Here is a 23,313-nt window from a genome sequence, read left to right on the forward strand (position 1 = left end):
AGGATAAAGAGGTAAAGATAATGAGTGAGTGACTGAGTGTTGCAGCTCAATGTTCCTAGAATGAATGAGTAAATGAATGCAACATTGTAAGCAGTGAGTAAGTGAGTATGTGTGTATGCATATGGCCCTGTGGTGGTGTTGCAGCTCAGTGTTCCTAGAATGAATGAAATTAATGAATGCAACAGTGTAGGCATTTATTCAGTACCATATATTTTCATTCAGGGTGTACAGTTTAGAGACATAAAATAATATAAGTGGGTGGCATAGTGGCTTAGTGGTTAGCACTGTCATCTTGCATCTCCCCCGTTGGGTTTGATTCCTGCCTTGGGTCCGTGTGCATGGAGTTTTTGTGTTCTTCCTGTGCTTGGTGGGTTTCCTCAGGTTTCCTCCCACAGTCCAAAAGCATGCGGATTAGAGTATTGTGAGTGTGTGTGCACTGCAAGTAGAGATGATGAGTAAGTGAGTGAGTATGTGTGTATGCATAAAGCCCTGTGGTGATGTTTCAGCCCAGTAATCTTAGAAAGAATAATTGAATGCAACAGTGTAACCATTTATTCAGTACTGTATATGTTCATGACATACAGTAGAACAATGTAAGTGTTAAAGTGCATGTAAGAATATACAATATTCATAACAACATCATTTCATCCAATGCATCACTGTTAGGTGTTAATGCAACAGTGTAGGTATTTAGCACAAGCATACTGTAACATATTGAAAACGCCGATGTAAATGTAATATTAGGCAAATGTTGTTGTTATTGTTGTAAGTACTGTTGCATGTTTTTGCACGATTTTTTTACGCGTAGGATTATTGATTCCTATTTATAGCAGGCTTGCAAAGACTGAAGTGAGGGGACAGAAAGAGAGAGAGAGAGAGAGAGGAGAGAGGAGGCGGGGATGCACTATGAAGGGATGCACGGAGAGAAGGAGGGAGGAGGAGTGGATCTCTGCGGATGAAGGGAGGGACGGAGGGTAGGACGGAGACTCGGAACAGCGCACGCGAGCAGACGCCGTTCTCTTCAAAACAGATAAGGCGGACTAACCGGGAGAACCGAAGCTCTCTGTCTCCGTCCTGTCGGCGCAGGTCTGTATGTCTTCTCTTCACTGATTCACTTTTTTTTTTCAACCTCTCCATCATCCGCAGTGTCGGGCTCGCGGCCGCACGGTAGCGTCGAGCGCGCGACAGGCAGGGCGCGCGACAGGCAGGGCGCGCGGAGTAAGACGGGATGCGCGGCTTCAGCTTCATGTTGCACTCGGGGGGTGGAGATAAAATCAACATATACACACACACACGCACGCACGCACGCACACGCACAAATATACGCAACACACACACACACACACACACGCACGTTGTGAGTAAAATACCAGTTTCCAGGTGCACGAGCGCGTGCATGTGCGTCTGATTTTATGCGGAGAAATAGAGACGAGACGAAGGATGATGATGATGAGGAGGAGGAGGAGGATGTGTTTCCGATGCTGCTGTATCGGGTTCGATGTGCCTGTTACCGGTGTAACGCTGGTGTCCTAAACCCGGGATCACACGTCCCTTCTTGTCGTTCGGTTCCATCCATCAGTAACACGCACGGGCCTGAACAGATGCACTTTGCTCATAGTTGGCTCTTACATATTTAGTATAAAACCAATTTAAATCATGATGAACGGATCTTACTTGGTGCTTCACGATCATGTGTGTGCGTGTTTGTGTTCTGTAAGCCTTACCCTATGCATAATGCTTCTGTGCCACTATTTTTTATTTTTCATTTTTTTGGATCAAAAGCCTCACTGTACAACATGTATATTAGTACCGATGTGCTATAGCCTGTGGTGCTTAACACAATATATGTTTGTGAGACAGAAAACCCACAGGGCTTCCCTGTGTTGCAGAGCCAGTAGTTTCTGTACCAGTAGACTAAATGCACATTGTTGCACCAACTGTTTTACACCATTGCTTCCTGAGGCAAAAGAAGAAGAATGTGTAGCATCTGAACATGCTTTGTGTGCGAGGATCCTGTCATCGCTGTAACTCTGTCAAACTGTGATTAATGTAGCTTGTACTGCTCAGATTAATGTGTGCTGTTTGGTGTATGAACAATGTTACCTTAATCAAAGGATAAAATGGCACGTAAAAGTTACACAGTTACAAATGGTACAATTATGTAATTCTATAATTCTATTAAATGTAAGCGGACATTAAATGCAAATAAAAAAACAAATGTAAAGGGTACAAATAAAATAAATGAAAAAATGATGTGGAATTTAAGACAGATCTAGGAAAAATTATCAAATTAAATATTAACACTAAAACATACAACATACTGGTACCTCTTTGGGCCACTGGGTCGTAGAATAACAAGTGGCCTTGCTACTCTATTCACTGTGTAAATATTTGTTTTAATCTATTTATCCAGTCTTGAAAGGTCAAAATCCAGCAGAGTTTTTAATCTTTTTTTATTATTATTTAGTTTTTTTTATTATTTCCTTATATTATCATGTCTACTAAACATGATAGCCTCATGGGAAGCCTTTGGCTCTTAATGTCATTGGTGTTGTATTCAGCACACACATTCACAAACACGCACACACACACATGCATTATTTTAAACAAATCAGTTTTGACTATAAAAAAAAGTGAAAAGTGTATACAGCTTTACTAATACAGTATATGAACAATAGGATAATCTGAAGCTTTTTCTTGTGTTTTTCTGTAAAATCATGAGCAGAGACCCAGCAGCATAGAGAGAAATCAAGTGCTAAATTATTCATATCTGCACCAAAGAAGAAGCCCAGGCAGGATGTATTCTGAGATTTCTCTGATTCAGTTATCTTGCTTTGTTATAATAGCATTTATCCCATAGGACTATGTTAGACATGTAACAGCCAGAGGACAAAAAAATTGTAAAGATTTTTTTTTTTCTTCTTTTTTGGGGGGGTTTTGAATGTAAGCTCAGTTATTGCTCCTGTGTGCTTCTAGTAATGAACCTCTTGTGCCGAGCTTTTATTTGGTTACTTATATTGCAGGAAAATACTGTAGAACCTCCTCTGGAGCTTTTTGCAGAGGACTAGTTTCAGTCTTTGTTTGCCAGCCTTAATCATTGCCAGCCTTAATCATGAAATACGTCCAGATCAGTATATTTCGTATGTCTTTTTTTTACTGCGAGAACATACTACATTCTACTTGCTTAGTGTATCAATGTATTTTTACAACTATGAATAAATGTGCACAGTATTGAACTGATACTCAGTACTATGATACTGTAGGTATCGAAGGACCCCTACTTTACAATTTATCTGAACATTTCCCCAATAATACATCTTATCTTCATCACATTTATTGACCGTCTAAACAATATTAATTGAAATACAAACAAAAGCTTTTCCCCGGCTTGGAGAGCCTCATGATGGCAGGTGTGTATGCACAGGTGGGAGTGTGAATGATAGACATAGACAATGGAACAACCAAAATATAATAATAATATCAACTTATTCTTCTTTTTTTTTCAGATTTATGCGTATCAATCATTTTGAAAATGTTTACCTTGTTAGTCCAACATTAGAATGACATAAACATAACCTTTTTAATGGAAATATGGTTTAGGAATTTAGAAATCTTTAGAAACAAAGATCCAAGTGTATGAGGGTATCACTTAGAATTAATCATTTCGATCCCAAACAGAACAGACAGTAGGTGTTGCATTTGGCAGTAAGGCATTTGGGAAGTTAGCAGAAGACCTTTATTTAGACTTAACCGTAAGGGTTAATTCTTTTGGTTGCCTACACACAGCAAGCATTTTAAATCAGAGCTTATCTGTCTTGTCCCCATACATCTTACTATTAAATGGTGCACGCCTAGGCAGACACACAGGACACCTCCAACTCACAACAGATATCTAAGGTACCCAGATGTCACTTCTTCTATAATTAAGTTTGTTATTTTTACTTTTGATACTGTTTAGTTTGTGTGATGTTATGTTTATGTGTATATGATATGCAGCACAGTAGCTTAATGCCTAGCAGTAATGGGTTAGCAGAGTTAAGGGTTTGAGTCCTGCTTTTGGGTCTGTATGTGTGGATTTTGTATGTTATCTTTATGCTTGGGTACTCCGGTTTCCTCTGGCAGTCCAAAGACATGAAGAGTGTTTCCAAATGACCCCTACTGTGTGAGTGAGTGTGTAGATGCATTGGCACCCTTTTCAGGGTGTACCCTGCCTAGTGCCTTAAGTCTGCTGGGATAGGCTCCAGGCATCCCGTGACCCTGTACAGGATTAGTAATATAGAAAATGGGTGAGTGAATAAGTGAATAAAATAGAATAGAAATAGTTTTAGATTATTACTTTTCTTTCTAAAAAAATTACACACATTTTAAATAATTAAATAAATGAAAGGCTCTATTATACTTCATAAAGCACAGTAGGCCTTTTCCGGTGCCACAGATGGACTAATATCTCTTCCACAGGAGCACAACAGCTTATATCATTTTGCTAATCTTAAAAACTACATGTGGTGTAAGAAAATCGAAACTCGCGTTCATGTGAACGCCTTACATGACAGATGTTTCAAGCCTGTTTCGTTATTGTTTATAAGATCCGTTAACTACCTGCTGTTTATACTGATATAATGAGAAAACAGCAGACACTGTAGTAATTAGCCTTTCCACCAACCCAGTAGTCATTGTAGCACACTTTACAAATTATTTGTACATGAAACAAGCAGAGAAAAAAAAACAAGCCAAGATTGAGTTGGACTAATAAAACATCGATAAAAAAATTATAAGTAAATGCTAAGTGATAATTTAGTTACCAGACTTTTAGGCACGTACCTTTTGTAAAGCAGTTGATGGCTGCCAGTGATGGTGTTTCGATTTTGTCAAAAGAATTAAAAGAGTTGAGATTTATTATTGTAGCCAAGTTCAAAATCTATCAACTGTTAAGACTAGAAGTTCGAACCTTGTTCGTTAAAACAGACAATACATTAACTTAAAAATGTTCACATTATGGTGCTAATAAATAATATTCCAAACTTATTTTTTTCTACTATTTTTTTTTTACTTGCAACAGAGTCCAGTAATAAATAGTAATACATTAATATGTTTTGACTCAGTCTTTCATAAAAATATAATTTATGTGCTTCTTAATCTGTTTAAAGATTTTAATACTTTGATTTACTTGATTGAAGGAGGTAATAAGTCATAATCATATAAAACTTAAAGAAGACATAGAGAGCTCCCTTTAGGTATCCAATAATAAATCAAATTAGTGTTCCAGTAAATTTACATTATCCCTGCACGTTATCTTGTGTGTGATTTCTGTTGGAACTATGTACTCTATTCAGCAGACTGTGATGTAGATGTGGACTGTGATGTAGACATGGTGTTGTGACAGAGGCTAACTGGCCGCCATATGAGAATGGAGCTTGTGACCTTCCAGGTTATTAGCACACAATGATAAAATGATATACTTTGACATGAACTTAGCAGGTGGTTAGAAAAAAATAAGTGCAGAACCCTTCATTGAAAGCAACTAGCCCCAACTCCTCCTGCAATGAAAATTTATATATTTATATATATTGGCCTAAGTGGGTGGTGTTTGAGGCAGTATACAGTATAGGAAAGAAAAACATTGACAGAATGAATAATATGTGATATTTTATATTTTCATTTAATACGCAATATACAGGTAATATTAAAGATACAGCGTGTATTATTTCTTTAAAAAAATGTGCCTAAAATCAAAGGACAAATTTTATAGTGTATAATAAGATGCTCCTGAGTCACCCTGGCCATCCTGTTCTAGTAATTCATAGAGGGGTCAGATTGGAACTGGCAGGAATTATAGCAGGTCATATGTCAGCTGGGATATTTTCAACATCACAGCCAAATTCACGAACAAAAGATGTCTGGTTTCACCAAGACAGGCAAGTACCATATGCTATGATTGTGTTTATATCCATGAAGAGGTGAATATTGTGTGAAACTGTAGGGACTAGGGTTCAATTCTTGCCTCGGGTCAATATGCATGGAGTTTGCATGTTCTTCCTGAGCTTGGTGTGTTTCCTCACATAATCTAAAAACATGTTTATTAGAGTAATTGGCTTTTCCAAATTGCGTGTGCATGCTTGTGCACTAGGCAGGACATGTGATCGTCTAGGGTGTGTCCTGCCTTGTATCCCTGGGATAGGCTTCAGGCCTCCTGCGACCCTGCACAGGATAAGGAGTAAAGAGAATGAGTGAGTGAGCATTAGTTTTTTATTTAGAAAGCTTGCAAGAAAGATTCACAGGGCATCATAACTAGAGACATGAATTAGGACTGAGATCCCACAGGACACAAAAAAGTCACAAAAGCAGAAGTTTTTTACTTTCATACAGGTATGAGCGAGTAGTCAGTTATCAAGTTCACAGTACAGGTAAGACATGCAGCACTGCACAGTGTCCCTAGTAACTTCAGGATCAGGAGTTTCAATTTGTAGTAAAAACAGAAGCAACTAAAAATTTTGCAGTGCAAATAATAATAAGTAAAATGCATGAGCAGAATGGAAAATCGGTCCTTGTTGAGGCTAATTATAAATTTGAATTGTTTAGCTGAGGTTGAGGAACTGTCAGTGCCATATTTCATATGTTTTTTCATAAGCCTGTGCTGACAGTGTTTGCATTTCAATTTCTTTTTTTGTGTGTGTATTCCATTGTTTATTGTGGCATGGGGTTCATATTTCATTTAAACGATAAATAAAACTCTTTGGTTTAGGCCACCCACGTCTACTTTGGGTTTTAACCTGAGGCTAAACAGACACCAATCCAAATACAGTTAGTATCAATGGCATGTGCTACTAATCTCATAATTTAGTGTGATAGATAGCACAATTGAACACAGAAACATAAAACCATTTTGAACATCTGTTTGTTGATAAATCAATTTTAGTTATATGCAAATTAGTCTGTTTAACAATGTTTTAATATTTTATATGTAATTTAATGCAAAAAAAGCTTGTTTTTTTAACAGGATAACATCATTTTGATATAAGTAAAGAAAAAGGCTGTAGCATACAGTATGTAACCTGAACTAATAAAAAAAGACCTGAGAACTTTTTGCTGAATAAAATACAGAACAGATGTATGTAGCAGTAAAAAGTACAGTGACTGATATATCTTGTAGACAGTTTCTTACTCATCTTCACTCCATCATTTTATTGGCCATGATAATTAGCAAAAAAATATTATTCCTTGACAACTAGTTGACATTTCCAATTGACAAGGGCCTGAGAGATGATGCAAAACCTTGGCAAAAATTAGCCGAACCATATTCCAGTCAATGCAAGCTTTATTCTGTAAGTCCCAGGTACAACCTGATGTGTGGAGAAGCATACAGTATTTGAAAAGACTGAAAGGTAATGAAAAGTTGATGTCCTGGAGTCTGCTGTGCTCCACTAGGCCTCATCATCTCCTCTTGGTACCCTATATTTTACATGGGAAGCTGTTGCCCTGGTAACAACTCTTCACACCTGATTCCTAAACAACACTTCATTTGCCCTTGTCAATTTGTGCGATACACTCAGGTGGGACCTGCGAGGTTATTTAAATTCACACTTCGGCTAGATTTCCAAATCTCTTTTTCCTTGAGTATTAGCTTCGCAAATCGAATTTAGAATATTCACCACTGGAATGTTTCAAAAACACAGCACCTCCGAAATGCTTTTCTTGAGAAAATTAACAAGATACTGTACGTACATTATCTATATATGTCATATATGTATATAGTTATACTTCATATACACAACAAAGGTGCCCTTTTTACTAATTGCCAATATAGGAACTATTGGGGTGGTGTTGGCCAAAAAAAAGGATGGGAACCCCTGGATTACAACAAATGTCTCATTCAAACTCTACACATACTGTCTCAGCAGCACAAGGAACACCGTCACTCATTATTAAAACCACAAATTATTGTTCAGTCAAGCATACATGAAGCAGGCAAAGCTTTGGCCAAAGTTAATTAACAAAACAGCAGGAATGAAACAGAAGTGAAGAATCCCATGAAGTCAAACTTCACACAGATATGTAATGTCTTTTGATAAGAGCATAGACGTCCTCAAGAGACATACCAGGACTTTAATTTCCCACATGCAAAGCCAGCTTTCAATTACTTATCAATTTATTGGGCTTTTTTTTTTTTGCCGAAATTAAATTTTGTCAGGTAGGTTTGACCACTTTTATAACAAAACACAATAAATGCCATTTTAGACCTTAACACATTTTGGCAAATCATTTTTCTCTGACACACAATTTTTTATACAACACAAGAATAACATTTAATTTGACAACCCCTATGTAATCTTGGTTAAAAAGCTTTAAACTTCCAAGTAGGTGGCATGGTGGAGTAGTGGTTAGAACTGCGGTCTCACACCTCCTTGGTTGAGGGTTTGATTTCTGATCTGAGTGTGGAGTTTGCATGTCCTTCTTGTGCTTTTTGGGTTTCCGCTGGCTACTCTGGTTTCCTCCCACAGTGCAAAGACATGCATATTAGGCTAATTGATGTTCCCAAATTGCCTGTAGTGTGTGTGGGCGTATGTGCCCAGTCATGGATTGGCACCTCCAGGCTGTACCACTCATGTGCACTTTGTGCCCAAAGGCTCCAGGGATAGGCTCCAGGCCTCTACAACCCTCTACACGGGATAAACGATATAAAAGATAAACGAATGAATGAATGAACTATCAAGTTTTAGGCAAATGATGACATGCAGCAGCTACATTTTCAAGCAAAAGCTGACACATCATGAATAGCCAATTAAAACAATTCTTTCCTCCACATGATCGGGGTAGCAGAACCACAATTAAATAGTGGCTTCTGTGATTAAACAAAATGTGTACAGGTTATTTTTGAAGAATGTTGGAGCCAAAAGAAAAAAAAGATTTGTACACACTGTTACTGCCATTGCAGTCACCCCAGCAGTAATGAATTACCTGTATTCATCACTTAATGTTCATGATATGTTCTATAAAAAGGATATTATGCAATTTGGTTGTTGTGCAAACAACATAAATAAAATACACTTAACCAAGCTATGTGGGATACTGTAGTGTAATCAATGTGTCATTTCCAAATTAATACAGAGCCAGGATGCACTCGGCTATGAAATAAAAACACTTAAAAGACATGTGCACTTTGTGTATGAGAGACATGAGATGCATGTGCTTTTTATGGGAAGACTTTGTGTGCATTCACTTTGTCTGCCTACTGTACCTTAGAGGGCTACCTTAGGGGGCAACTGATTTGATCTGCTTATGCACAAATGTTAAACAGGGAATACTTGTGATATTTGAGGGAGCTGTGGTCAAACTAAAATTAGTAGAGGAGGAGGCTGATAACGCTGTAAACAGATCAATATTTTTTTCTTCATCCAAATCACAATCAAAGCTTGACTTTTTAATAGTATTAAAACTCAAGCAAAACTATTTTATATTTAAATATTCACAAAAACAACTGCAGACTGATTTATCCATAGTGACAAAACTATGGGAGGTGAAGCTATCGCATTTTGAAAAATCACACAAAATTCACACAAATGATTGCGACCTTTTTTTTGCGAATTTAAACTTTGACTCAAAGAAAACATGCACAAACTAGTATGTATAATTTTGCAATATGTCTTCATTTTTTGTGCTGCTTAATAATGTTCATTTTCGCTTTTCCATGAGCCCCTTAATGCAATACTTTAATGAGTATTCTATTTGAAATATGCCTATATACAGTAAAGACAAGGAAAGGGTTAATGCTTCATGTGATGGATCTGCACAGCATCCTCTCTTGGCTCTATGTCTTTCATTTAATCTCACTGTCTATGGTGCTTTGCTGTCAGAATCATTTTGTAAACCAGGCTGGGAATCATGCAGTTTAATTTAATTATTCTCCATACCCTGACTTCCAGTATGCTGTCATATGAACCCCATTTGTGTGTTCATGTTGAATAACTCTCAGTTGTTTCTTATGCAGCTAGGAGCTGATTTCTTGTTTTTTAATATAAAACAATACAGAGATAGTCTACAGTAAAAATGTACCGTAAATCAAGTATATACACTGCTTGGCTAAAAATAAATAAACAAATAAAATAAGTTATAAATAAGTTATTTAAAAAACGAATTAAACTGTGAAAATTATTCCTCGTGCCCCCAAAGAACTGCTCTTTCACAATTTAAGTCCTGGAATAAGCCTCTGCTATCAGGAAAAGAAATGGATTGATGTAATAACCTGGTCATTCAGATCATCAGCTGACATAATTTTATTGCCACATAACATTGCTGAGCCTAGACCTGACCAACTGAAGGAACTCTATGCATGATGGGTGCATCGCTTCATGCATGTCCTTCTTATCCTGATGCCCCCATCGCTCTGGCATGGAGTGAATCTGAGCTCATCAGACCACATGACTTTTCTCCAAAGCTCCATGTCTGATGAGTCTCACTAACGAGTGATATTCTTTTGGTCACTAGCGATTTAGTCCCAATCCTGTGATTTCTCATCACCTTGTGTGTATGAAAATATCCACTTGTGTTCATTAATAATACATAGACGTTCGATGGGTTCGATTCCGGCCTCGGGTCTGTGTGCATGCAGTTTGCATGTTCTCCCTGTGCTTTGTGGGTTTCCTCCGGGTAGACCAGTTTCCTCCCACAGTCCAAAGACATGCAGGTTAGGTTATTTGACGTTTCCAAATTTGAGGAGGATTGGAACAAAACATGAAGGTAATTACTACAAGGATAATAAGTAAAACCCAACAGAAAGTCAAGCACATTTAAAAGCACATTAAATCAAAGTATTCAAGGGAGTCATATTAAGAAATTCGACGCTTTATGTACACAGAGATTTTGCGGCAAATTTAAAATCTCTATTAAAGAGCACTTTATCATGGTTGATCTGCAGAAAAATATGCCAATTTTTTTTTTTTTATTACTGCACATTTGAAGGTAATATCTACATTTTAGTGCATGCTGGTAAACATTTCTACCGTTCAGTGTTCCAAATAAAATAAAAAAATACAGTAAAGGGGTAATATAATATCCAAAGAGTTGCTAATCACCACTCCAAAGTCAAATACTCTTTTATAGATTACAACTACAACGTCACTAACACATATATATACAGCCAAAATAAAAAAGTTGAAAGCAACAAAAAAAAGCAAGTAAAAAAAAAATCTAAACAAACACTCTTAATTGCAGTGTAGTTCCTTGAATCTGTAGTTTTATAGAGAATTTATATATACAAAAAAAAAACAATTATAATAAAAAGAATCTCCTCGTGCCATTTAATTTTTAAGGTTCATTTATACTATGAGATATCAATTTTGTAATGACTTTGTTCTTCAAGCAATGGGAAATGAGATGGCTTTTTTTAGAATCTATTCTCAGGCTATGGGGTAAAAATGAGTTGAGTTCCACTAATTTGTTACAGACCTCTAATATGATGGGCTTGGGCTATGATTGTAGTAAAAAATTAATGAAACCAGGCCACCTTTCTCTCCAGCAGGACCTGCTGCTATAAATTATTACCATCCTGCCACAGGCATAAATGATTTTCATCTATTAACTTAGCAGTTATAGATGAGAATATTTGATGGATTAAGGTATTTGTTTTATATATATATATATATATATATATATATATATATATACCAAATAACAAAATAATTCAATATAATTTTTTTCAGTTAATATGAAACAAGAGAGGATGCTGCTTTATTTCTATTAAATGTCTTAATAAATAAATGACTTTCTAGCCAAACAGCAATTTCTGTTTATTTATCTCTGACAGCTTTAAAACACCCTGATTCATTGATTTTCCCATTGCCTTGTCCCACTCGCCAAGGTCATTATGGTTTTCCTGGAAACCCAGGGTTGCAATAGAATTATTGCATGTAACCAGTGACCAGAAGACATTTTACACCCAGAGGCAGATCAACTGACATTAAAACATTTATGCATATTGATCTATATGTATATCTATGTCTATGTCTATATCTACATTTTTTACATATATAAATCTATTATGTTTGTAATATATACTGTACGTGTAATATACTTTATGTTTAAAATTAGAAAAAGATGTTATGCTCACTCTATATATCCAAGTATTTGAGTTTGATCTTAAGCTTAGGTACAGTCTGGAAGTTTTTCCATGTCCATGTGGGTTTCCTTTGGGTTTTCTCTCGAAGGTAGAACGAGTCTTGGGCCTAGTGTTTCTGGAATAAGAAGAATTTCTTTGGATCCTGACCCTGCATATAGCAGTTAGTGATTACTAATCTATGAGAAAAAGTTTATAGGATTGGTCTTCTTCAATCAATATTCTTGTTTGTCCAAAGGATTTGATTTATAAAAAGGTCTGATGCATCAAATCAATAGATTCTGTTAAGATAATAAAAATGGGGTATGCAATCTGGTAACATGAACAATTTTGATTCATGCACATTCACATTCCATACAAACTTAAATAATTCTTTTGATTGTGTAAAGCTGCTTTGCGACAATGGCAATTGTTAAAAGCGCTATACAAATAAAATTGAATTGAATTGAAAAAAAAAAGTACATACATTCTTGTATAGACCTAGCTGAGCCACTTTGCTACTCTATTTAAAAAAATATTTATCCTAAAAATGCAGTATGTCAAAATATTAAAATATTTAATTTTGAGTTTGAGTGAATTCATACAGTATAAATACCATGCATCTATTGATCTAGTTCGGGGCCAGGGGTAGCTCAGTGGTTAAGGCATTGGACTACGGTTCGAAAGATCCCAGGTTCAAACCCCACAACCACCAAGTTGCCACTGTTGGGCCCTTGAGCAAGGCCCTTAACCCTCAACTGCTCAGATGTATAATGAGATAAAAATGTAAGTCGCTCTGGATAAGAGCGTCTGCCAAATGCCTAAATGTAAATATATGGGGAAGATTGGTGAACAGTTGTCAACCACAATCATCAACAACCTCCCCATGAGGGTAAGCCACAGAAGGTTCCCTTTTGAAGCATATTCATAGAAAGTTGACTGGAAGTAAAAAGCATGGTAGGAAATTGTACACAAGCAACAAGGATGACTGCAGTCTTAGGAATATTGTCAAAAAAATATTCCAAGAACTTGGGGTTCATGAGCATTGGAGTGAGGCTGGAGTCAGCGCATCATGAACCACCACGCACAGACATCTTCAGTTATGTTGCATACCTATTATCAAGCCACTTCTGAACCGGACACAACATCAGAATTGTCCTACCTAGACAGAACTAGATCCTTTCAGTGCTTCGATCATCTTTTCAGAAGAAAGCAAATTTAGCTTTTTATTTAGAAATAACTAACCCTAACCCATGGTCAGAATCTAGAGGAAAAGTGAAGAGGGAATTGAATTCCTAGTTGCTTGATTTGTGGTTCCATCTTTTCTGCTGGTGTTTGTCCACTGAGTTTTATCCAAAATCCAAAGCTAACACAGCTATGTACATCAGGAGGTTTTAGTGCATTTCATGCTTACTTCTCTTAATCCACCAGGACAAAACTACCACTAACTGCTGGTTTGCTGATCATGATATTACTGTGCTTAATTGGCCAGCCAATTCACCTGACCTGAATTCATAGAACATAGAGAAACATGGACCCAACAATACAGACAAGCTGAAGACTCTTATCAAAGCAACCTGGTCTTCAATAAAATAAATTAAAAAAATATTGTAAATTGCATCCTGATAGTTTTTCAGATTTTAATTTAGGCGTAACCGATTTCCACCTGCACTCCCACATCAAGGCTACAACCACCAACAAGGAAGGGCGAAGGCTAGCACGGGTTTCCTCCAAGCCATGTGGAGTCACCAACCGCATCATTTAGAACTATGAGCTTATGCACCATAGGGGGTGGTGTAACAGACGCCGGTGATTGGCTGTAGAGCCTTGATTGACATGTGAGTGCTACAGTAAGTGCCTCCCATCCCTCCCCTCTAAGAGAGCTTGGCCAACCAGCTTTGTTTAGGCTACAGCATTAACTTTGATGAGATTGTTACCGTTGTGCCACTCGGGGACTGTGGTTTGTCATTTTTTAAAAATGGGTCTCTAGAAGAAAAGTTTGGGAAACACTGCTGTAGTTTGTTAAAGTCTATTATGGTCTAGTACTCATTCAGACTTCTAGTTCTTCTAGCATTATTTTGTTATGTCTTACCGGTGTAAAACCTTTCTTGTATGTGTGCTATTAAACGTGGATGTATGTTTTTAATTTACTGTTACATCAGAATTCTTTTCAACATTTTGGGTTGATCCAGACGTTATGGCTAATCATAACTTTCCACAGGTATTAACAGGTTTCTGGTCAGTGATTTTATGCACTCTAATCTAATAAAGTCTTTTCAAAGACCTGTCAGTTCAGCAAGATGGATGACATGAGGTTGTTTCTTTAACAGCATAATGTACTGCTACATATATTGCAGTGCTCAGGGATGGAAACTGAAATTAGGTTTAGGATGTATTTCCAGTAATGATCTACACTCTGAATAAGATTACTGTTTGGCTCTTGTTTTGCTTTATTATAATAATAATAATGCATTTTGCTCTTTCCTGAATTCAACTCTCAAAATGTCTGTTTTATTTCATAATGTTTGTCAAATCCCACAATATTACAATCTATGCATCCTAAATTATCAGAAAACATAAAGAAGACTTGATGGTTTATTAGACATAGTGATTGCAAGAGATTGCTGGTTCAGCTATGCTATGGAAGATTTAAATACAGTACCAGAAACCTATCATACAACAATAAGAGCTTATTGCTTAAGAAATGCATGCATTTATGTTTAATAGGTTTAAAAAAAAAATGCATATTATGCATATACCATTTTTTCTATTTTGTTTCAAGAGATTTTCTGTAAGCATGGCTTTCTATAATTTCTTGTTTGAGTATTTTTTTATTACTTTTCAAAAACATCTTGTGCTGCTAGGGAAACCATGTCGCCAAGGACATGATTAATAGAGGCCGTTTAATTTATTTGTTCTATACACCTATTTATAATTTTGTGCTAGGCACACCACCAGAAAAAAAAACCCTTTAATGGATTTGATTCCCATTAACATGCTATACATCAGCTATCTGTTTGCATTTCGGTCCATTAACATGATCTAACAAAATATCATGCTTAATTTACCCAAAGGGCAGTTTGTTGTAAGCATTTTGGGCAACAAAATGGTACATTCTTGATTTACATTGCATATCACAATATGAGGTAATGTTTCTGCTAGATCAGATACTTAATTTGATAATTAAATCCTTAAATCTTTGCATTTTATGAATGTGATTTCCTCAATCTGGTTTCTCAGGTTTGCAGACTTTTAAAGGAACCCCCACCAATTTGCAAAGTGTGTGTTCATAATTAATTTTATTACTTTACATTGACTTGGAGCTCGACTCAGTTATGGAAGAGATTATTTGCACCACATGGGTCAGATTTCTCTTGCTATAGACAAAGAGAGAACAGACAGCACTACACAAAAGCATCCCAATATAATATATATGTAAAATGTGATTGTTAAAGTACGATCTTAACTGTAATATTGATTAATAATATTGGTGATTGCAAATTTAATGTTGTCTTTTTTATCTGGTAAAGATGTAGACCACTTATCAGCTTTTTGTCTTTTTTTTTTTTCCAACAGACGTGAAAGCACCATCACCAAGCAGAAGAGAATACACACTGTAGTGGCCTAACGCGATTGGGACTACAGATAGATTACATGCAAAATTCTCTCTAGCTTTGTCCGGACCAGATATCAAAGTGCATAATGGATTTTGTAATGAAGCAAGCGCTGGGAGGTAAGTAATATTTTCTAACCACTAATATAGTCTTTATAAAGGCAACAAGCTATTTTCAGACTAAGCTTAAAAATATGACCATGACATGTAGAACAATGACCTGGTTTATTGTTTCTCAATTTTACACAAGGCAATAGTTCAAACAGGTTGTGATTTCAGACATTTATTTATATGAGATATAGATTTTCTAATTTAAGAGGATGAGGTTTTCTTTAAAGGGCAACTCCTCAAATCAATTCCATGCATTGGTTTCATCAGCTAAATGCCTGTCGATAATGTATTTCCCAATTGTCTCGGATGGGTCCAGATGTGTCAAGCACTGGAGAGCCAATGTGATCAGACGATGACCTTTTATGTATTGTGTCTCAGGCACAAAAGCACTAGGCTTGAATTACTGCCTGGAATGGCTTTTTTGTCTGCCAATGTTTTAGCACTTCAATTAACAATTGTTCCCCTAAATTTGTTCTGAGCAACTGCAGTGCGACTGCTACTGGACTGTGGCTTTCCACCCATTGCAGTTACATTCATATCTAAGCACTGACTTTTGTCATTTTTGTCAATTTTTTTTTTTTTTTTCGCTGGCGGGGATAGGACCATAATTGTGCTAAAAATTCCAAATTGTGCTAATTCTAGATGCAGGGCTGTTTTTTTTTTTTTTTAATAAAGCATTTTATTCTTCAAAGTGCCTTAGAATGTCCCGTGCCAAAGCAAATGCTTGGAAAATCTACTGTATGTTTAGAGCATATTAAATATTTATCACATAACATGATTATATCCAGACACATCTCACACCTTGCACCAGTTGGTACACACTGTAGGTTTTCCCCCATGTTTGACGATTCTATTTCTTTGAGCTAATCTGTGTGCAGTTCTGTAGTAATAGTATCAGTACATGATTTATCCATGAAGGCCATCAATTATTCAGAACACTTCTACTCAGCAAACATCCACATCCTGTACAAATTATTAAGTAGTATATACTGTAACATTTCAGGGACCTCCTTAGATGCAACCTTTCTTCAATTGAAAAGATTTTTTTAATTATTATTGAAACTTCATTTTTTTCAATGAACATTTTTTTTATTACATTGACATCAGTATAGACTGCATTAAAAACATCAGAATTAATGTTGAACTTTAAATGTTCAGACACTGATGTCATGATAGACAACTAAGACATAGTTACATCGAGTATGATTTTCAGTGACGATTCCTTATCATTTCACAATACAATGATTTTATTGGCACATGGGCACAAACGATGTAGTAAGAGATCTCTTTTAATACGCTGCCTAATAAGTTTTTGGCCAAAAAAAAAACCTAATTAGTATGTTCAGTTGATTTTTATATAATCAAGAACAAGAGCTCCTCTCTGATATATGAATTTCCAACCGCAGTGTTTGATAAATCATCAGAATGAGCTGGCCACCCATCCTCCATCCTCACAGTCTGTTATTCATTCAGTGCTTCTGTGAAAAGCCATGCAGAATCTCATAGAAAAAAAAAAGAATGCTTGTCTTTTGTAATGGTAAATACATTTTAATGGCCTACATATTTCCTGTATGCTTAGTGAAAAAGCTATTGTATTTATTTGGTAGAAGAATTTTCTCAAAGGAATAATATGAAGTGTGACAGAGCGTCTACATGAAATGGATGGTTGTTATTGAACTATTGACTCAAATTAAAAGGATTCAGTAGAAAAGTGTTTTCATTGACCTTTACAGGGTCAAACCTGTGTATTATATTCTGCTGTTTGCCATTTAGTTGTGAATAAAACAGCAATGACCTTGGATACATGTGGAGTGTACTGTAGTCAAATTCAGTTAGCCAAAAGGCGACCACTGGGGTGGCAAGTCAATTATCTTTTAGGAAGCTGTGTGGGTGTGTGGGTGGTGAGTGAGGAGTGGGAGTGGAAATGGGCAGTCCAGTCCTGAAATTAAGAGCGACCTTTTACTGTCTGCACTCTAGAGACAGTGCACGCAGCTAGACCATGCCTGAACGTTAATCTGTCAGCCCAAGGTGTCCTAATCACACACACGTTTGCCAATTAAACCCTCCACTGGCAGTCCTTTTGCCAATGAATGCCCTGGGAGGCCTGCGAACATAATTAATGGCAGGAGAGGACTGCACATTATCATTTAGAGTTGATTTGAAGGGGGGTTTTGCCCATAGCATTGACTGAGCATTTGGATTTCAAAAGCATGTTCGCTCCAATTGCTTATGGAAAAATGAGCTGTGCATTGATTTAACAGATGAAGTCAATGACCGCAAGAAGCACTTAATTAGATTCTGTCATGCACTACCTTTGCTGATTAGGTTCACATGGATTCGCACAAAACAGATATTCTGGTACCTTCTGCACCTTACGTACGTGAAGCAGTGACTCACGTGGGTTCATACAGAATATATGCGTTCCCTATTATGTTGAACTGCAGGAGTTCAGAACGCTTTTCCTCAATCATGTCCATGAAACTAAGGGGGAAAAAACGTTAATCTAATATACATATGTAATGTATTACAGCTGAATAATGCATTGGCTAATACAATTAACATCACTCAAATGTTCCTAATGGCTGTTCTGCAGTTTTTGCAGATAAATCACGCACAGGAAGGATCATTAGCCGCATAAAAAATTTACGCAAATGTTGAGTGTCATGTCGGGGTTTAGTTTTAAAGTTTTAAACTAGAGAACTTTCAGAGCGTGAGTAGGGTCATGTTCATGATTGCAGTGTTCATTCTATGGTCTTGTATCTTGTAAGCATTTTATTTCATAAGTGCAGACAGTATTTTTTTTATGTCAATAGTGGATTTTATTATTGGGGATTAAAACATTTTTTTAAGAGTTTTTGTTCCAATTTGCTTGGAAATCAGTGATGAGGCATAATTAATAGTTACTGAAACATATTCATGAGCAATATCATGGAGAGAGAATAGGGGGGGGGTGAGGGGGAAGGACACAGTGGCTGGCTCTAAAACAGCTATCTCTCAAATGCAGACTTAGACAAGTGAAACAGATGGCTATGAGGAAGAAAAAGCATGTATCTCTCCAGTGGCCCTGTTTGGCTTCTTTATTTTGGCTCAGAGATATCCATTTAGCCAGCGTGTCACACAGAGAGCACCACAGCATCACATACAGTGAAACAGCCTTTTCACAGGCGAGCGGAGGACACTCAAAAGTGTGTAATCAAACCTTTGATTCTGGTACGGTTAAGGCTTATTTTGGTTTTGCTGAGAATGTATTTTGCTTTACTCTGTTGGGTTATTGACTTATTGATCATACTAAACTGGCAACTTGGATTTAGAGCATTTCCTGTATGTCTACATGTCCTTAGTTAGTCGCCCCTAACACCTGCCTTACAGTCTTTACAATTGTGACTACATTTCTGTTGGCCTGATGTCCCTGAATAATTCATTGTAGATAATTACTAATAATTACGATTAGCATGGGCAAAATAATTTTGAATCAGGATCAACGCTGATCTATCACATATTATATTGTTTATATATATATATATATATATATATATATATATATATATATATATATATATATAAACAATATATATATATATATTTTTTTTTTTACACAATTAAAAACCAATAATAACACAGATAATGGCTGCCGTCTACAGGGGCCACCAAAGACATGGGGAAAATGTTAGGTGGAGAAGAAGAAAAAGACCCAGATGCTCAGAAGAAAGAAGAGGAAAGGCAGGAAGCACTGCGGCAACAAGAGGAGGAAAGGAAAGCCAAGCACGCTCGCATGGAGGCCGAGAGAGAGAAGGTCAGACAGAGCATCAGAGATAAGGTGAGCTTCCGCAAAAACCCCTGGAAATTGATCCAACACCACAGTGTCATTTATTTGGTATGCCTTGTTTTTATGTTTTTCCTTATACTTATTGGGATGATATTATAAGAGTAAAATGGAAAATCTAGCCGTATATTTCTGTTTCAGTTGTGAGACTATTGTTCATGTCTATAGCGCTTCAAAAAGATCCTTGATACAAAGTAGAAAACTATTTGAGATGATGTCATACTGTATATGCATGCCCTTGAAGGTATTATACAGTTTCTTAGTGCTGACATACAGGAAACGATTCGATTCAATTTAATTCAATTGTATTTGCGTAGCACTTTTAACAATAGACCTTGTCATAAAGCGGCTTTACAAATCTGAATTCTGAATATAAATTTATACTAAGATCTCTAAGGAGCAAACCAGAGGTGTTTATTTAAAGGAAAAACTCCATAAAAAGACACTAAGAACTATTATCTTCTAAGTGGCACCTGACTGCGTGATTATGAAATAATTCAGCTGTATACTGTAAAGAGTAGTAAGTGTGTCGGAAGGATAATAATTAGAAATCAGAATTAATTTGTGTTATACTTCTGAATGATTGAGTTCTGACTGTACAGGGTGCTTATGAAATGTATATTTGATTTAGTTGAGTATCAGTCTCGTGAGATGATGCACAGCTTCTGGTGATTGGTAAACATTAGACCTTTTTACCTGGGGCCCTTATACGTGACGTGGAATAATTTAAGTGTATAATTGAACTGAGGGTTAAGGGGCGTCCTTAAGGGCGCATTTATTTTTTTTTATTTTTTATTTTTTTATATTTTACCTTTTTTGAAAATTGAGAAATTTTCCCAAAAATTTGTCAAATCACTTTAAAAGACATTCAAAAACTCATTGTTACAAACTAAAACCTAAAAGTTTCACTACTTGAATGCTTCACCTTTGCTTGTGGTCTGAATCCATTATGATTATATAGTACGGACTGAAGAAGAAGGAGGAGAAGGAGGCTGAGGAGAAAGCTGCCATGGAGCAAGCCTGTGAAGGCTCGCTAACTCGCCCGAAAAAGGCCATTCCGGCAGGGTGCGGGGACGACGACGACGATGACGAGGAGAGCATCTTGGACACCGTCCTGAAATTCTTGCCGGGACCTCTTCAGGACATGTTTAAAAAGTAATGGACATAAGACTGTTTTTGGGGGGCTGCTGGGAGGTTTACTTTTGTGGGGAAGTGATTTAGTTTGAGACAGGGGATAGTGGGAATCTTGCCAAACTGTGGAAGGCTTTTCACTGCCTCGACAAAAGTCTTAGTTGTTATTTCCACTGATAAAAACAATCCATTCCCCTACAAAGTTGGTCTTGTCACTGCCATTCAGGTTCAAGTTGTTTATATGTTAAAGATTTTTCTATTGGTTAACGTATATGCACAACCATGGCCTCATACTCTGCAAATTGTGGGCCATTGGGATCCATTATAAAGGACACAACAGGAATACTTTCCATCAAGTTGATAATAGTGAACACTGGCACTGGAATGAGGTGTGTATGTGTATGTAGCTAGTTCCCTGTGAAACTCTCCCCATTCCCCCTCCCAACACTTGTAAAAGTTGAGTAAAAGCTGAGAGGGCAAAAGGGTAAAAAAAACAACAGCAATTTAAGCATGATGCCTTCCGATGACTTTCTACACATTTTGGTTAGTGTTTTTTTTTTGTTTTGTTTTATTGTGAAGGACTGAAAAAGTATTCTCTCTCATGAAGGACAGGAATCGAATGAATTCAGGACATGTTTCACGAGGTGTATTGTCTAGGTTTGGCATTGCCCTACTTAGACCTAAAAGGGAACGTGATTGTGTCTATAATGCCCTTCTAGACAACTTGAATGCTAATTGTCTAATTGCCATTTCTTGAATACTTTTCTTCCCTTTTTTTATATTCTTGTCTTTTAACATGTAAGAGAAGTAATAGTCATTGTTTACCATTTGAAAGAGAAGTAATATGCACATTAGTCCTGCCAGCATGAGTTTTTGGAAGGAAAGCATGTATAGGTTTGCACTGGGAAAAAAATAAAAACAGAACACTGCCACATTTTAGCAAGCCAATTGTTTCAGTGACCAAATCTTTTCTATAAAAGAAAAACGTACATAAAATGAAAATGCATAAAAAAAATTATACTTGCATTTGTAATCCAGCCTGGAAAAGCACTGCACTGATGGGAGCTAGATTTTCTATTTATTTAAAGACAATCAACTACAAAAAACCTTGCAGTGCAGTTAAAACACATCAGTAATAAAAGTATTAAATTGTCTGCAAGTTAATGTGCATTCATTTGTAGAGAAAAAAAAAGTTTTTCATTCAAGAATTGAGCAGACTACAAAACATTGATAGAAGACGTTTAGAAAAATTTAACTTGAGTCACAAATTAAAAATTTCAGTACACAAATCCAAAAATGTCTACAAAATATCTTGTTTCCATTTTTAGTCTACGGAAGAATCAATTAAACAATTGAATGGAAATGAAACAAAATTCTAAAGTCTAGCTCCCTGACAACTATACTGCCAAGATCTTATGCTACGTAAAAAAGAAAAAAACATTTTCATTTTTCTGGATAGATAGCTATATCTTGGTTTACTGGGGGGTCCATAACTATTTGAACAATGAAATAATATTTGTAGATTTGAGATGTAGCACCTGAAGATGTGATTAAAGTACAGTATACACTGGCAACTTTAACTCAAGGGTTTTAACAAAAATATTGCAATAAACTTTGATGATTTACAGCCAAAGACTTTCTATTTTCATAGAGTGATTGTGTTCAAAGCCAACATGACTATAAATATAAGGATAATTTATATCACTTGGATTTAAAACATTTGCAGTCAATTACTGCCTGAAGTCTGGAACACAAGAACATCACCAAATTCTGATTTTTTCCTTTAAGATGCTTTGTTGAAATTTTATTTTACTGCAGCCGCCATCAGTTATCTTAAGTAAGCATAAAACATGTTCAGTTGAGTTGAGGTAAGGTGACTAACATCAAGGACATTTAACTTTAGAAGCCTTAAGAAGCTCTTGGGTTGGATCATTTCCATTTTGGATCATTATCCATCTGTATTGTGAAGCTCTGTCTTATCATTTTTGCAGCATTTTATAGTATCAGGAATACCATTGACCCAGTTACATTGGCAGCCATACATGCCCGAGTCTCTTGTCCGATTATTTTTGAACCTGTGAAAATTGAGGAACCTTCTAATAATGGCTGTAATTCTCGAATGGTTTTTGCAATATTTTTGTTAAACCTGTTGAATTAAGCCTGCGGGTCTTTACGTCAACCACTTGTTAATAAATTCCAATTAAATCCTATGTTGTGCTACAGAGGTGCAAAATAAAGAAATAATTATGGACCCAACTGAATTCTAAGCTATTGTTACAGTTCATAGCCAGTCTATGAGCTGGTCTATCTAACAAGATAAAAAAAATAAAAAATAAATTTTAACCACTGTGCCATTTTTTAAATCAAATATAACTATATTAAGAAGATGGCAAAAAGTATTTGGTAGAAGGGTTAACTGGCATAATTTGAACATTTCATGTTCTTTATTTCTTTATTCCAATTTCATAGACTTTTATCAAGAGACATTTTGAGGAGCTGTATATATACACACACATACCTATTTAATATTAAGAAGACAAACTCGTC

General features: G+C 36.3%; 1 protein-coding gene across 1 annotated transcript; it reads left to right on the forward strand.

The window, feature by feature from the left end:
• The first annotated feature begins 986 nt into the window (after positions 1 to 986).
• Positions 987 to 21,855, forward strand: cplx2b (complexin 2b). The gene is made up of 4 exons (XM_053506303.1): positions 987 to 1,086; positions 15,665 to 15,821; positions 19,454 to 19,629; positions 20,597 to 21,855. Exons 2-4 carry the CDS (start codon positions 15,791 to 15,793, stop codon positions 20,792 to 20,794), a joined length of 405 nt encoding a protein of 134 aa, XP_053362278.1. The 5' UTR covers positions 987 to 1,086; positions 15,665 to 15,790; the 3' UTR covers positions 20,795 to 21,855.
• Positions 21,856 to 23,313: the final 1,458 nt, after the last annotated feature.

This window comes from Clarias gariepinus, chromosome 10 (genome assembly GCF_024256425.1).
Source record: "Clarias gariepinus isolate MV-2021 ecotype Netherlands chromosome 10, CGAR_prim_01v2, whole genome shotgun sequence".
NCBI classification, from domain to species: domain Eukaryota; kingdom Metazoa; phylum Chordata; class Actinopteri; order Siluriformes; family Clariidae; genus Clarias; species Clarias gariepinus.

Bases quoted from the DNA above. Each gene is read 5' to 3' on its own strand.
- cplx2b (XM_053506303.1), top strand. From the start codon at position 15,791: ATGGATTTTGTAATGAAGCAAGCGCTGGGAG. The intron at 15,822-19,453 runs GTAAGTAATATT...TGCCGTCTACAG, and splicing joins AATGAAGCAAGCGCTGGGAG to GGGCCACCAAAGACATGGGG. The intron at 19,630-20,596 runs GTGAGCTTCCGC...ATGATTATATAG, and splicing joins GACAGAGCATCAGAGATAAG to TACGGACTGAAGAAGAAGGA.